The sequence below is a fragment of the Petaurus breviceps genome, unplaced genomic scaffold (genome assembly GCF_028583685.1).
Source record: "Petaurus breviceps papuanus isolate PSGF00001 unplaced genomic scaffold, PetGlider_PUasm1.0 90466, whole genome shotgun sequence".
Lineage (NCBI taxonomy): Eukaryota > Metazoa > Chordata > Mammalia > Diprotodontia > Petauridae > Petaurus > Petaurus breviceps.
This window is the reverse complement of record NW_027187260.1, coordinates 2,364,657-2,381,778: the sequence shown is the minus strand read 5'-3', so window position 1 is coordinate 2,381,778 and position 17,122 is coordinate 2,364,657. Positions and strand designations below refer to the sequence as shown.

Sequence of the window (17,122 nt, the reverse complement as noted above, 5' to 3'; positions counted from 1 at the left end):
GGCAATTTCAGATCTCTTTGAGTCTCCCTAGGGCTGTCAGAAGAAATCTGCTCCCTTTTGCTTCGGCATAAAATTAGACCAGGGAAACTTGCAGGCCAAGGAAGAATCCACCCAAAGAACAAGAAAAATTTCTCACCAAAACTCCCCATCTTCAGCTTTCTTGTCTAGTTCTTCCTTCTGCCTGGGGTCTATGTAATTCCATTCGGGTGCACTGAAAGTCAAGCACAAGTCTTCGATTGGACTCCATAGAAATGAAATCTGTTTACAGCAGGTCTCTTGGGGACATTCATGAAACACTGACCCTGCAATGATCAGGGGGCACACAAACCCAGCCTTTCCTATTGCATGCAGACTGCTACCACAAAGAACCAGCTTAAATATGGAGAACCTTGAGTCCACTTAGAAATGAGTCTTTGAGGGTATCTTTTATAAACAAGAATGAAAGGAAAAACTAAGAGAAAATAAGATCTGAAAGCTCCTAGTTAGGGTACTCTAAGTAAAAGGGGAAGCTAGGTGGTACAGTGGATAGAGTACATGGCCAGGAGTCAGAAAGACTCATCTCCCTGAGATCAAATCTAGCCTCAAACACTTACTAGCTGTGTGACCCTGGGCAAGTCATTTCCAATTTCCTTATCTGTAAAATGAGCTGGAAAAAGAAATGTCAAACTACCCCAGTATTTTTGCCAAGAAAACCTCAAATGAGGTCATGAAAAGTCAGACATGACTGAAAAATGACTGAACAATAAGGAAAGGGACTCCAAGAATCATCTTGTCCCAGACCCTCATTTTACAAATCTTTGTTGTTGATGAATTGTATTCATTGTTAGGGGCCGCATATGAGAATGAGCAAAGGCCAGAGAAATGAGATAAACTCATATCAGTTGACTTATATTCCTGTTAAAAGAGAAAACTAAAGCTTACAAAGACTAAGGGACTTACCCAAAGTCATAAATAGTAAGTGGCAGAGAGAGCCAGGATTCAAACCCAGGTCTTCTAGCTCCAAATCTATCTAGTTGGAGTGGAGGGAGGGTTGCCATTAAATTATCATTTCTAAATCAATAAAAAGCATGGCAGACATTGTCACAGAATTAAAGAAGTCAAGATTTGGAAGGGATCTCAGAGGCTGTCTAGTCCAACCCGTATCTGAGAGGTATTTCCTGCTAATAATACTCCCAATAAGTGATCATCCAGCTGCTTTCTGAAGAAGTTCAAGATGGGGGAACCTATCAAACCTTCAAGGCAATTCACTCTACTTTTGCACAGCTCTTATTGCTAGGGAGTTTTTTCCAACATCAATATTTGGGTGGGGTCAGAGTTTAGCACTTTGTCTTAACGTCCCAAGTGAGTGAAATTTCTTAAAGGTGTTCCTTAACCAGCCATCTCTAATATTAAGTTGGTGGATCATTCAATCTTCTTGCCTTGCTTCCTCTTCCTTTTTCTTCTCTATCAATCATTACACTTAATATGTGTTATTGTGTATTATATTATCAGCATATACATGTATTATAGCATGCATGCATGTTATCTATGTGCATTTGTGTATGTCTTGCACACGCATAAACCTACCACACACACTGGATTATACTACTGGATTATTAACTGGATTTTAAACCACTTGAGAGCAAAGATCACATTTCATTTAAACTTTACATCTCCCCATCACCCAGCATTGTGATTTGCATACAACTAGTGCTTAATAAACATTTCTTGTTGTTGCTGAATTGCATTGCCCTTTAGAGCCTCCATCTAACTTTATTTTATTTTTTTTTGCTTTTTGGAGGGGGGAAGGTGGAGCAGTTGGGGTTAAGTGACTTGCCCAAGGTCACACGGTTAGTAAGTGTTAAGTGTCTGAGGCCATATTTGAACTCAGGTCCTCCTGACTCCAGGGCCGGTGCTCTATGTATTGCACCACCTAGCTACCCCAAAAGCCTCCATCTAACAATGGACAAGGTCAGTGAGAGGAAAAAAGAAAAAAATCCGTTCATTTCAATGCCTGCTAACAGTTTTGGTAAAAAAAAAAAAAAGGTTTCCACCCCAAAAAATGGTGAAATCAATTGTTGTTTGCAAGAATTATGCTCATTTCTGTTATACTTTAGATAATTATAAATTGGAAGCATTGTCAATCTTGCCAAAAGCACTCAGGTTCTGAGATTTGCTCAACTCTGTGTCTTAGTTCAATAGGAACCCTCTAATCCAGAGGGAGTAGTCAGATTTTCCAAGGACTTTGCTCACAACAACCCTTTAAGGTAACTAATGCAAGTATTATTATGCCCCTTTTACAAATGGGGAAACTGAGGCTTATAAGGTTAAGTGACTTGCCACATTTAGTAAGCATTTGAGGCAGGATTCAAACCCAAATCTCTTGATCCCTCCATTTCTCCCATACCCTTGATATTCCATGCTGCCTAGAAGCAGACAAAAAATATTTACATTGCAAATTATATTGATGCTATGATTAAAATCATTGAAGTCATATGATTGAATTCATATCTGAATTAATACAGCTTCACAGAGCTATGGGAGGGTGGTCTAATCAACCAGCAGCAGATGTTTAAAATGCCTGCAAAGCACAGCAGCATTTGAGGAAGAGGTGGGGACAGAAATGACCCTTGGTCATGGACATTAGTGAATACTGGCTCTTACCCTAGGCCAAGTCGGTCAACCTTGCTTCAGTCTGACCTTCTCTTCTTTTGTTTAAACTAAATTTTATTATTATTTTTTTAATTATAAAGCATTTACTTTCTCCTACTTCCACACTACTGAAAAACAAATCCTCATAATAAATATCATCAAACAAAACAAATTCCCACATTGGCTGTGTCCAAAAAATAGATCTTATTCTGCATGTTGAGTCCATCACTTACTTTTAAGGAAGGGAGTAGCATCCTTCATCATCAGTTCTCTGGAGTCTCAGTTGGTCATTTTGTTGATCAGAGTCTCAGGGACACTCTTGGTCACAAGCTATCTTACTGACTAGGATGGAGCTTTTTCCATCATTTAGAACTCTTCAGCTTTACAAGCATGACACTGGTTTCTAAAGCATCAACACCTTGGAAAATCACGAAGTTGCCCTCAAGTATCCCTCTCTGACTGACTTCCCCACCCCTCCGTCCATCAGAGAGGCCTGTCAGAGAAGAGCCTCTTTGGTCATTAATGGCTTCTGCCACAAAAGATCAATATCTGCCAGTGGTAATGAGCTAATGGAGTGAGTTCCAGGCCCATCGATCGCTGCCTGTTGTGACCAGTTGGCTCCCAAGATCAAACCTCATTCTCCAAGTGCCATTTTCTATTGGTCCTGATAGCTTTGGCCTTTGTCATACTGACCAGTTGAAAGGATCAGAGAAGAAGTGATTGATTTGACCTTTGGACCACACTGGCGCTCCAGGAAGAGAATGTGAAAGCTTCTGGGAGAGCTCCTTAGAGTCAGGAGGAATTCCGACTGACCTGTCTGTATTTTAAATGGAAGAACTAGAAAGCCAGCCTTTAACATGACACCTGGGTTTTTCCAGCCTGGACTCAGCCCCTCTTTTTCTGAGCCAACTATGTACTTGTTGAACTATGAGGCTTTCTAAATTCTCTACAACCAACCATTTTCCCTATTATTGTTTCTAATTACATAATGCCTCTTCCTTGAAATATTCAATAATAGAGGAATATGGTGAGAGAAGCTTGGCTCTCTCTAAAGGGGACCTACCTGTCACTCCATGCTCCTTTCCATTCTGTCCCACCCCATGGATTCCTCAGACGGATTAGCTTTTCGAGGCAGCCACGGTAATTAACCTGCAAATTCCACCAAAAAGGCAGAACTGAGCACTTAGATTCACCCCTGGTGTACCACATTTGCAGATGCATTAGGTTTACATTAGAATTCTTTTCTTGAAAAACATGTGCATACATACATACATGCATACATTACATACATATACTTTTTAAAATGTTCAGTTCAATTCAACAAGATTTATCGAGTACTGCTCATGGACCAGGTACTGGGGATACAGAGACAAAATAGAAAAATAGTATCCCCCCCCCCTTAGAGAAGGTTATTCTACAGGGTACATTTGACATTTGTACAGGCAAAGAAATACATGGTAATTTTGGATGAGTGAGAGGACTAACCCAGGGAATGATAAAAAGCTTTCCTTGAGGGATGGCACCTGTCATGAGCCTTGAAGGACTCAGCAATAGAGAAGAGAAGGAGGGACATTCCCGGCATCCAGGATAGCCAGTACAAAAATACAGAGGTGGGAAATGGAATGCTTAGTTCAGGGGAAGAGCAGGATTTTTCAGTGAAAGCATAAAGTAAGTGAAGGAGAGTAAAGTAAGTCTGGAAAGGTCACTGGGAGCTAGAACCAAAAGGCCTCTAAATGTCAAGGTGAGGTGTGTGTTTGCAAGTTCCCCACCCCTGAGGGCATGTCTATTCTAGGTTCTCTATCCTAGAGAACCACTGTAGCTTCTTAAGTTGCAGTCAGATATATGCTTTTGGAAGTTTATCTGGGGGCAGGGGAAGGTGGAGGAATAAGGGAACAAGTAATTATTAAACCTATCTGCCAGACACTATGCTAAGCACTTTACAGCTACTACGTCATTTGATCCTCGCAACAACTCTGTGAGGTAGATGCTACCCTGGCACATATTTTACATTTGAGGAAACTGAGGCAGACAGAAGTTAAGTGACTTGCCCAAGGTCACATAGCTAGTAGATGTCTAAGGCTAGATTTGATCTCAGGTCTCCCCAGACTTCAGGCCCAACACTCCAAAGACTATGCCACCTAGCTTCTAGTCTTCATTTATCATTATTCTAGAATTGACATAGCCACAGTCAGTCACTGGCCATATTAAATTTCTTAACTAAGTCAAGCAATGTATGAGTACTGACTGCATTCTATAAATATGAAAAATAAATATCAGGAGTCAGTCAAAAGAATTGGAGGAAGACTATCACCATGGCAAACAACTATGTTAGGTAACTTTCCTTTGCAAAAACTATGACCTTGTCAGCCATTGTTTTGTTATTCCCCTACTCAATAATAAACAAACTCAACTAAAATGATAGGCTAGATTCAGCTAAAAAGACCCCATTCAACCTCTGAAGAACAATGCACTTGACATTAAAAACACGTACATTGACCAGGAGTGACAATAGACACAAAAATATATTTTTACTTTGAAATAAAAATGTTCATCGTACTATCTCTACTTTCTTTGCCTGTGCAAAGAAAATACAATGCATCAGTTGCTCCTTTGGGACATTTTTAAATTCCTATCCTTCTCTAAAGTATCATACCCCAGAACCCAAAGGAGGGATGGCAGGGGATGCCCGGTTTTACCTCTTCAACTCCAGTGACAGAATAAGCGTGCCCCTTAACCAGCTTCAGGCTGGTGACTTCCTGTGATTCCGCTGCATTGGTGATCTAGGTAGAGAAAAGAACAGTAAGGAAAGGCTGGCAGAGGCTCCATTTGGACTTGCCCTGCCACTTCTTCTAATGACACATAGTGCAGAGGCAGGGCACAGGCCTCAACAATAAGATGAGGTCATGCAAATACAGTAAGAAGCCTTGGACTTAATAGAGCTATCATCGTCAAGCCCTTCACCAATTAATCCTGCTCAGCCAAGCAAAGTGCCTGGGGCCTGCCATGACCCAAACATGACATACCAGCCTTGGAAATGCCACGAGGGACCTGGGAAGTCATTTCTTCTCGGGAGAATGAGTCTGCACTGGCAGAGGAGCAATAATTATCTTGTATCATATTTGAGGCAAGATGGAATCCTCAAATACTATGGATCACACTATATTCATAGTACGGATCCCTTGGATTTACATGTTTCCTCTCACCTTCCTTACCTCCCCCTCCTCTCTATGCCCCTTCGTTGAAACTTATCACCTCTTCATCAAAACACATATACGTGCATATGTGTATGCCCATGCATGAATTTATATATACACATATGCATGTGTATTGGTGTGTATATATATGTTTACATATAAGATAGACAGACAGACAGATGAAAGGGAAAGGAATAAGCATTTCTATAGTATCTACTATGTTCCAGGTACTGTGCTAAGTGCTTTACAAATATTATTTCATTTGATCCTCAAAACATCTCTGTCAGGTAGTTGCTGTTATTATCCTTATTTTACAGTTGAGGAAACTGAGGTAAACAGAAGTTAAGTGACTTGACCAGGTCATACAGCTAGTAAATGTCTGAAAATGGATTTGAACTCAGGTCTTCCTGACTTTAGGCCAGGTGGTAAAAATCTAATTTGTAACCTGTCTTGAGAGAGAGAGAGAGAGAGAGAGAGAGAGAGAGAGAGAGAGAGAGAGAGAGAGAGAGAGAGATGGTGATAGATATGCACATATAACTTTCCCGAACTGTCATACGTTGGGAAAAGGAGAATATTTCATTTTTATTTTGTATTCTTCTGAAATAAGTATATTGTTACCTGAGCTATAGTCTACTTGACTAGGTAGAAGCTTGGAGGTGATGAGAGAAAGGCATTATGTGGAGGAAAGCAGACACAAGAAAGGAGTGTATAGCAGCTAAGAAGAATGGTAGATAGTGCAAACGATATCCAGATCTAGTCTGTATGCCCCTCATTACATCCTCATCACTCCTCTTCCTGGGAGGTCATGACCTGCAGTGTAAAGCATACTTCCCTGGAAAGACTTTCAGTCGGGGGTCTCAAAACTAACACCATCATATACTGAATCTCTTTCGAGGATCATTGGTTAGAGCTGAAAGGGATTTCTAATCCCTCATTTCACAGCTGAAGAAACTGAGGCCGAGAGACATGAAGTGATTTACCCAAGGTTACACAAAGAGTAACTAATAAAGCTAGGAATTTAACCCAGGATGGATTTCATCAACCTCTCCAATCTACCATACTGTCTCCCATATGACACATGGAGAAGGAGAAGTGAGTCCCCCAATGTCACTCAGCAAGTGAATAGCATTGGTAAAGACAAGACTCAGCGATCATGATCAGTTATAGAGCATAAATCACCAGGATTCAGAGATTAAAAACAAAAAAGAAACCACAGTCCAGATACTCTGATGAGAATGACCTTTTCCATCCCCCTACACTCACACAGGTCTTAGATTAGAAGAAGATTCCTAAGAATAAATCTGGGTACCACTAATAAACTCTAATGACCTCCATTAGGGCAGAGACTGTGCTGCCTACCAGACCACAGTTCAAAGTGTTCTCCCACCCCACCAACCCATGGTTTTTTTCTCCATTCAAAGGGACTAAAGACAAAGGGAAATATCCCTGACTCACGTCAATGGAGCATCCAAGCAATGACCCAGAGCGTAAAGCCTTCCTGATGATCTGATACAGATTGGACGGGGCCTTCTTCAAATCATAAAACTCTGAGATTCCTCCTGTGAAATCTTCAAACCCCTCCACTGTGGACCCTCCTGTGAGTGCTTCATAGGACCCATTGAGCCTGCAGGAGAGGAAAGAAGAGAAAAAGAATAAGGTACATTGCTTCTAATCTTTAGACATTAGCTACTATCCAGATAGCATCTGCCTTAATTAGAGGGCCCCAAGAGGAGGGACCTCTCCTTCAGAGGATGCATGGGTAATGGTGTTTTGTGGAGGTGATGGACTCAGGGAAAACCACTCAGGAAAGCATGGCTTTACAGCCCCAGAACTCCATCTCAGGCCATTGCTCCAATGGCAAGGTCAGAAGTTTGCTAGGGCTGAAATTCATTTGATTTGACATAAATCTGACTGTCGACTCATTTCAGAGAACTAACGGTCATTCCCTTCCAGAGGCAGCCCATCATCCTCCTTGGGCTTCAAGCAGTTCTTCCAGTCAAGTTGAATCTACATTGAAGTGAAACCTAAAATTTTGCAGGGGGCACAGTTGGGAAGTGACTGGAGCAGGAACCTTAGGAGCTATAACTAGGGCAGGTAAGCTGGAGCTGATGGACACAGCTCTTGGTTTAAACAAGAAAAACTGCCAGCCTGCTTGGGCCAGTGCAAGAGCTGCTGAGCAAAGGGTGGAAGCTTCATCGGCTGAGTCAAGGGGCCATTTATTATTATTATTTATTATTATTCATCTTTCCTCTAATGTTTTATAAGGACCAAAGTGCTTAACTTGGAGTTAATTAGTTCTATGTCAGCTCTGTTGTCCCTGTTAAAAGAGGAGGAAGAGAAGAAATAGCCAGGTTAACTGATTTCCCTGAGGTCACATAGTCATCAAGTGGAGGGATTTAGATTTTAACTCATAGGCCAAGCATGGGACTAATTTAGGCTACTGGAAACAGGGAGCCATAGTAGATAGTGTATTGGTTTGGAGTCAGGGAAACCTGAGTTCAAATTCCATCTTTGTACTTTGTAACAGTGTGAATATAAACAGGTCACTTAATCTAAGTTTCACTTTCCTCATCTGTAAAATGAAGCGATTGGGCTCTAGGACCTCTGAGATCCTTTCCAGCTTTAAATTCACAATCCTATAAAGTTTATGGTCGTCTAACTCAAGGGAGTTCCAGGTAGCAGAGAACAAAGCCAAGATGGCATCTTAAATATGGATCTGTGTAGAACTTCACTATAGAAATATGGTGGTCATCCTGGGGTCCCCTGAACCCCACACTCCCCGCACTTACTTGGCATAGGCCTTTTCCAGCAGGGCACTCCAGAACTCTCTGCCTTCTTCTGAGTGAAGGAACAGCAAATTCCCATTTCTGGTGGGCAGCCTATCATCAATGACCACATCCACCCATTCTCCATACTGCCAGAACTGGAGAATAAGAAGCCCAGAGTCTGGTCATAGAGGGTCAAGAGGGAGGTTGATGGAACAGAATGGTGTCTGTCTACCAAGAAAACATTATTTCCAGAGTATTCAAAGTAGGGATTTTATAGTTGCTTCATATATATTCCCCTCCCTAAATAAATTATAAGGAACTGTCTCATTCAATTGCAGAGCTCCTCCATTCTTTTTTAAAATGAGTTTAACTTTTTTTTAAAGAATGAATGAATGAACTTTGTCACTGATGACATCAAAGTACAGGTGGGAAAAAATTATGTTAGGGTCAATAAACAAGTCATAGTACCTGGAAATGAAAGATCCCTGCATAGTTCTTCTGGAAGCTCTGATCCTTGGGGACCACTCGGTAAAGGAGCTCTTCATTCAAGGTCAGGGAAGCAATGGCTGCCAGGAGCCAGCAATCACCTGCACAGTATCATAAGATACATACATTGGTCAAGCCAGGCCTATGGGGTTCCCTTGGAGGTGCTATGACCCCTTTTTACTTAATACAAGAGCAAGTTGTAAATCGCAATTTGATGATTAAGAGTTTTCATTCCATTCCAAAATCCTACACACCAGTTCTGAATTCTAAGAAGTTTTTACTTACACTTTTGAAAAGGGATAGGGTCAAAGGAGAAAATAGAATAAATGGGGGGGATGGGATAGGATGGAGGGAAATATAGTTAGTCTTTCACAATATGACTACTATAGATATGTTTGGCTTTACTACACATATATAACCTATATTGAATTGCTTGTCTTCTCAGTGAGGGTGGGTGAGGAGGGGAGAAGGGAGAGAATCTGGAACTCAAAGTTTTAAAAACAAATGTTTAAAAAATTGTTTTTTACATGCAATCAGGAAATAAGATATACAGGCAATGGGGGATAGAAATCCATCTAGCCTACAAGAAAGTAAGGGGGGCAGGACTAGAGGGAATATAAGAGAGGGCAGATTGGGGGAAGGGGTATTCAGTATGCTTGCCATCTTGGGGTAGGGGAGATGGGAAAAAAATCTGTAACTCAAAATCTTTGGAAAATGAATGTTGAAAACTAAAAATAATTTTTTAAAAGAAGTTTTTGCTTAGCTACTAAGAGCATGTGGATTATCCAAGATCCTTGAGTGTCTTCCAGTTCTCCCATGAATTCCTACCATACTTCAAGGAGAGGTAGAGAGAAAACAGATGAAACTCAAAGACTATTGCACTCATTCTCAGCAATTCTGATAAAAATTTTGGTGGATAGCAATGTTGGAACAACTGTTGAGAATGGGATTTATAAATTATCTTACATATCAATTATCTTTCAAGTCAAAGCAAACAAAATCCCACATTCTTTGCTAATATTGACCTTTTCATACTCATAAAAAGTATTAGTCTTAAATAAAATCCTGTTAGGTATAAGTCTGGGTATCACTGATAAGTCGTCATGACAGTCAGACATAGTGGTACCTGTCACTAGTTCCTGCTACTGAAGGAGGCTGAGGCTGGTGGATCACTTGAGCTCAGGAGTTCCAAGCTGCAATGGGGTTAAAATCAATCAGGTGTCTACATTAAGTCCAGCACCAATCAGTAGTCAAGCCTTGTTGATAGTACTTCCACAACATCTTTCATTTCTATCTCCTCCTCTCCATCCACACCACAGCTACCCTGGCTTAGGTCTTCATCTCCCTTCCCCTAGACAATTATGATATAACCTCCTCATTAGATTGGTCTCCCTGCTCCCAATCTATCCCCTCTTCAATCCAGCCTCCACACAGCTGTCCAAATGATGTTTTTAAGCACAGGTTTGGCCATATGGTTCCATAATGCTGTTAGAATTAAAAGCAAACTTTTGCGTTTCACATTTAAAGAGATTACTAGGTGGTGAGTTGGCAGAGTGTTGGATATGGAGCCAAGAAGACCTAAGTTCAAATCCTGCCTCAGTTTAAATCCTATGCTCACACTGTTTATGTGACCCTGGGCAACTCACCTAATTTCTTTCAGTCTTAATTTTATCTCTATTGGAATTTAACAAAAAGGCGAACTGAGGAAAATATTCATGCAAGATAACATTTATTAGCAGAGGTATGCAGCCTATCAGTAATTGGGTCAATGGCTTGCCTCTATTTATGCAAAAGACTGCAAGCAAAAATTCAGATCACCTTATACAGGTTTGGGGGAGCACAGAACAAAGAAAAGAATGGGTAGATGACATTATGGGACTGAAGGCAACATAATTGGTTACAAAGCTGAGGGGAAGGAAACAACATGATTGTCTGGAAGTTTGGTAATGGGGGCTCGCAATGCCCCTCCTTCTTCTCTCACTGAGACTAAGAAGTGCTCATTGTTGGAGTGCAGGTGCATGATAGGGGCCCAACCTTTTGGGTCCGCAACAAACCAGACAACCTTGAAAGAGAGCTTGGTGGCTAAAATTCCCTTATGTTTACATACATTCCCCAAGGTTGACATAATTCCTGAGCCAAGAATAGATCAGTGATTGGCCAGAGAGCTGGATTTCTAAAATTAACCCGTTACAAGCCAGTTGAATTCTGAACTAAGTTCAGAAACAAAGAACTATGATTTAAGCAATTAGAGGAGAAAATCAGTTACAAGACAAAATCAATTACTTATAAATAAGATCAATAAATTAATAATCGAGGATCAATTTTAATTGTCTCATTTTCCTCATCTGTAAAATGGGAATAATGATAGCACACACCCCAGAGTTGTTGCCAGGATCAAATGAGACAATATATGCAAAGCACTCTGTAAATGTTAGCAATTATTAACTCTTATCATTAAAGCCCTTCCCAGTCTGGCTCCTGCCTATATGTCTTGGACTCATTAAACATTCTTTGCCCTTTACGTACTCCATGATCTAATCAAACTGGCCTTCTTGCACTCTTATGCACATGATAATTCCATCACCCATCTCCATACCTTTTTGCAAAGACTATCTCTCATGCTTGGAAGGCACTGCCTCCTCACCTCCATCCCCTCTGAATTTCTTATTGTTCAGTCATGTCTGGCTCTTCATGACCCCAATTGGGGTTTTCTTGGCAAAGATACTGGAGTATCCAGTACTCTAGCTCATTTTACAGATGCGGAAGCTGAAGCAAACAGGGTTAGGTGACTTACCCAGGGTCACACAGCTAGTAAGTGTCTGAGGCCAGATTTAAACTCAAAAAGATAAGTCTTCCTGACTCCAGACCTAACACTCTATCCACTGCGCCACCTAGGTGCCCTCTGAATTTCCATTTTCCTTCAAAAGGCAATTCAAGTAACACATCCTACAGGAAAGCTTTTCTGATACTCTAAACCTTCTCCTCCCCTTCCCATCACCACCTGGCCTTGGATTTACTTTATATTTATTTCACATTTACTAATATACACATATATTGTTTCCTGAAGTAGAATATAACCTCCTTGAGTTGAGGGGTTGTCTTGTTTTTGGTTTTGTGATAAATGATATCAACTATTGATTAATTCCTTCATTAAAACATGTCTCCAACATCCTGAACTGAAAGTTATCAGCATGGTATGGTAAAAAGAATATTGACTGGGACCAGAAGAATTGGGTTTGAATCCTGGCTCTGCCCCTTACTACCTCTATGACCTTAAGCAAGCTATTTAATTCCTGTGGCCCTCACTTTCCTCATCTATAGAATGAGAGGGCTAGATTAGGTAATATCTAGAGTCCCTTCTGCCAATGTGAATCTATGTTCTATATATTCAATATATTTTTTGTTTGTAATTTGTTCACCTGTAGAGCAAATTACATTGTATTTTTTTATGTACTCGGCTGTATATATTAACTCAATAGAATATGAACTCCTTGCAAGGGAGGGAGGGTGGAGGAGAAAAGGAAGGAAAGAAGCATTTATTGAGTGCCTACTATGTACCAGGCACTATGCTAAGTGTTTTTACAAATATTATCTCATTGATCCTCACAACAAACCTGGAAGGTAAATGCTATTAGCCCTATTTTATAGATGAGGAAACTGAGACAGACTGAAGTTAAGTGACTTGCCCAAGGTGATACAACTAGTAAGTGTTTGAGGCTGGATTTGAATTCAGCTCTTCCTTAGTTCAGATCCATCACTCAATCCACCTTGCCACCCGGATGCCTCTGAGGTCAGGGAAAGCTTTGTTTTTGTCTTTGTAGACAATCAACAAAACAATAAATTAAACCCTGACTATTAGCCACTTTGAAAATTTACATTGGACCTCAGCAGTTCTGGCTGATTCCAATACACCCCTATATTTCAGCCAGTACCAGGTTTAACCCCTCACTTACATGAGACCATCTTGCCCAAAAGTTAAATGAGTTAAGCCAAGTACTTCTGCAAGAGGACCTTGTCACCTAGAGAATGTGGTACTTGAATGGAGCCCAGGACTAGGCTCTCTTTCCTGTTTTGCCACTGACCCTCTGTGGTCCCACTGCTCAGTGCTCATCCTTGCCACTCCCACCCCCTTCCTTCTGAGATTACCTCCTGATAGTAACACTCCAAAGCACTTTTATGATGCCCTGAAAGCTATTTATGGGCCAGAGACCTATGGTGCATCACAACTACTCAGTGCTGATAGAGCCACATTGATTAGTAATAAGACATGATCCTGGAGAGATGGGCTAAACATTTTCATAGTGTTCTCAATGACCATCATCAATCATTGCTAAAGCCATTGTCCATTTACCTCAGGTTGAAGTTAATTCCTCTTTAGCCAAATTCCCAACTGAAGAAGAGATTTTGAATGCCATTAGGGTCCTCTCCTGTGGCAAAGTACCTGATACGATTCTATTCCAGCTGAGATTTACAAGTTAGGAGGGGGGGGGGGGTCCACTGCTCATACAAAAGCTGACTGAAATATTCCAGGTTATGTGGCAAGAGGAGGTAATCCCCCAGAAGTTCAAGGATGCTTCCATCGTCCATCTCTATAAGAGTGAATAGATTGTCTTGGGACCATCACAGTGGGGGCGGGGGATGGGGGTTGTCCTCTCAGTCATCGCTGGCAAGATTCTTGCCAGAGTCCTCCTTAATAGGCCGATCCTTCACCTGAGAGACAGTGTGGCTCCAGAAGGGTATGAGGAATGGTTGATATGGTGTTTGCTGTCTGACAACTCCAGGAGAAATACCAGGAGAAGAAGAGAAAAATGTACACAACGTTTGTCAATCTGACCAAGGCCTTCGATACTGTCAGTCGTGAAGGCTTATGGAAAATTATGTCAAAATTTGGGTGCCCAGAGAAGTTCATCAATACAGTTCATCAATTTCATGACAGTGTACTTGTCTGTGTTCTGGATAATAGACAATGCTCTCATGATTTCTCAGTCACCAATGGAATGAAACAAGGTTGTGTGCTTACTGCCATGCTTTTTAACATGATATTTTCAGCAATGTTGTCAAATGCCTTTAATAAGGAAGAACACAGCATCCAAGTCAGTTATTGCACTGATGGTTAAGTTATTTAACTTAAAAGGGCTACAAGCCAAGACTAAAGTGGAAGGAGAGTTGGCACATTATTTTTTGTTTGCCAATAATTGTGTACTCAATGCAGCTTCTGAAACTTGACATGCAACAAAGTATGGACTGATTCTCTGCTGCTTCTGCTAATTTGGGCCTAACAATTAACATTAAGAAAACACAGGTGCTCCACCAGTCAGCACCACACCAGCCATATGTGAAACCATCGGTTACAGCAAATGGAGAAGTTTTGAATGCTGTGGATAAGTTCACTTACCTTGGCAGTGTACTTTCCAGGGACGTACACATTGATAATGAGGTTGACACACACATGGCCAGAACTTGTTCAGTGTTTGGGAGGCTCCAAAGGAAATTGTGAGAGAGAAGAGGTATTGGAATGACTATCACACTGAAGGTCTACAGAGCTGTTGTGCTGACCTCATTGCTGTTTCCTGCAAAACCTGGACAGTATACCAGTGCCATACTAGGAAACTGAATTGCTTCCATTTGATTTGTCTTAGGAAGATTCTGAAGGTCAGGATGAGGTACCAGATACTGAGGTCCTTTCTTGAACTAAACTGCCAAGCATTCAAACTCTGTTTCGGAGAGGGCAACTCCAATAGGCTGACTGTCGAATGCCAAACATATGCTTGCCAAAAAGACTATGGAGAACTCACACAGGGTAAGCGCTTACATGGCGATCAGAAAAAGCTATAAAGGGACACTCTGTCTTCTCCCAGAATAACTTTGTAATTGATTTGTGACATGGGAAACACTGGCACAGGACTGCCCAGCATGGTACACCCTCATCAGAGAAAGTATGTGCTCTATGAGCAAAGCAGAATTGAAGTAGTTCAAAAGAAATTCGAGATGGGCAAGTTTAAAGAATCCACCCCAAATGTTCACACGGACTATTTGTGCCCGACCTCTGGTAGAGCATTCCAAGCTCATATTGGTCTGATCAAGCACAGTCGGACACACTGTAACTGGACCCTAACACAGTGATGTCATTTTGGTCTGCTTTGAGAATGAAGGACAATAACCAACCAACCAACCATGGATCTTACAAGTACACAGTTGTGGTCTCCCCCACTAGAATAAGTGGTCCTGGTGGGTGGGGATCGTGTTTTTGCCTTTCTCTGCATTCCCATTGTTTAGCACAGTGCCTGGCACATGGTAAGCATTCCAATGCTTGTTGGCTAACTGACTGGTGGACAGGCTGGCTGCTGCCTCTGCCTCTGGAGAGCTGCTAGCCTGTTTGTAGGTTCAACACTCCATTGGAAAAGATCAGAAAGATCAGACAGAATTCCATGCTGACTATCGCCCCAGTTCCTCTCCTCAGAGCATTTAGAAACAAACCCCTGGTGGGGAATACTATTATCCCCAGCTAATGATGAGGATGAACACTGAGCACTGGGACCTCATCAGGTCAGTGGCAGAACAGGAAAGAGAACCCAAGATGCTTGGTTTCCAGTCTTAGGCTCCATTCAACAGCCCTCCAGCCACATTCCCTTGGCATTACCATTCAACGCACAGCAAAAAAATATTCTTCAATTGCTGACATGCTGACATCAAACAAGGCTTACCAGCTGGAAAGGAGTTTAATTTTCTTTTCATCTGGTCCACTCCTGACATTTCTCAAAATCTGCCCTGCTCTTTCAGCAAGCACTTAGGCTCTGAAGGGTTGTACAGGGCATGCTGCTAGATCCCTGCTGGTTAGTATCTGAGATGAGAGTAAGGTAATAAGACTGATTCTTTAATAAACACACCAGAATTCATACATACAAATGAGTGTTGGCCCTGTCACAGAAGTCACCTTGGGAGAATAAGGCACAGTGGTGGCAGATCTTTGATGGAGAATAGAAATAGCCTTGGATGTAGAATAAGAAGCTCTGGGTTTAAGTCCCAGCTCTTCCACTTACTAGCTATGTAATTGTGGACAAGCCTCTTTAAGACTTGGTTTTTTCATCTATAAAATGGGCATGATGATACTCATACTACTTACCTCACTGTTGACCTTAGGCAAGAACTAAGGAAGACATAAAGCATTATTTAAAATTTACAATATTATTATTATGTTCATACTATGAGGATGGATTTGATATTTGAAACTAGCCACAAGTCATTCAGAGTTAATTCTGGTGAATAAGATGAGAGACAACAAGAAGTAAGCATGTATTAAGTACCTACTAGGCTCTAGGGACCAGACTAGGAGTTAGGAAATAAAGATAGCCTTTGCCCTCAAAAGGTTTACATTCCACTTGGGGGGGGGGGAAGAAGGGGAAACACTATCTTAATCTGAAATATACAAAAATAAATACAAAGTAACTTTAACAGGGTGGGGGAAACACTAACTACTGAGAGAAGAGGTAGCAGGAGCTGAACCTTACAGGAAGGGAGGGATCTTAAGAGTTAAAGTTTACAAGTAAAGGAGAGTCTTCCCAGGATCAGCATAGTCCAAGCTCTGGCATTTTATGAATGAGGAAGAGCAAATGGGCCAGTTCTGTTAGAATGGAAGGGGTGTGGGAGAGTGATATGAGATCAATCTGGAAAGATAGATTAGAGCCTATCTTTGACTTTAAATAGAAATAGAAGAATTTCTATTTTATACTAGAGACAACAGGGAACCACAGAAGCTTCTTGAGCAAGACAGTGATATAGTCAGAACTGTGCTCTAGGAATTTGGAAGCTGTATGGCAGATGCCTTGAAGAAAGGGCAGCCCACAATCATGGAGACTAATTAAGAGACTATTGTAATGGTCCAGGCAAAAGGCATCAGAGCCTTAACTAAGATGGCAGTGACATGAGTAGAAAGAAGGAGACAGATATGAGAGATGTTGTGTGGGATGAATAGACCAAACCTGGCAACTGGAGAGGGGGAGAGAGAGAGAGAGAGAGAGAGAGAGAGAGAGAGAGAGAGAGAGA

The 17,122-nt window shown here is 41.3% G+C and overlaps 1 protein-coding gene across 1 annotated transcript in view; it reads right to left on the bottom strand.

Moving 5' to 3' along the window:
* Positions 1-17,122, bottom strand: part of LOC138141741 (calpain-8-like) — a 107,950-nt gene that overhangs the window by 48,243 nt on the left and 42,585 nt on the right. The window contains exons 3-8 of the mRNA XM_069062568.1: positions 9,062-9,180; positions 8,615-8,748; positions 7,281-7,449; positions 5,328-5,411; positions 3,695-3,780; positions 137-211 (exon numbers count right to left, since the gene is read on the bottom strand). Of these exons, the coding sequence (XP_068918669.1) occupies positions 137-211; positions 3,695-3,780; positions 5,328-5,411; positions 7,281-7,449; positions 8,615-8,748; positions 9,062-9,180 (667 nt within the window). The remainder of the gene's footprint in view (positions 1-136; positions 212-3,694; positions 3,781-5,327; positions 5,412-7,280; positions 7,450-8,614; positions 8,749-9,061; positions 9,181-17,122) is intronic.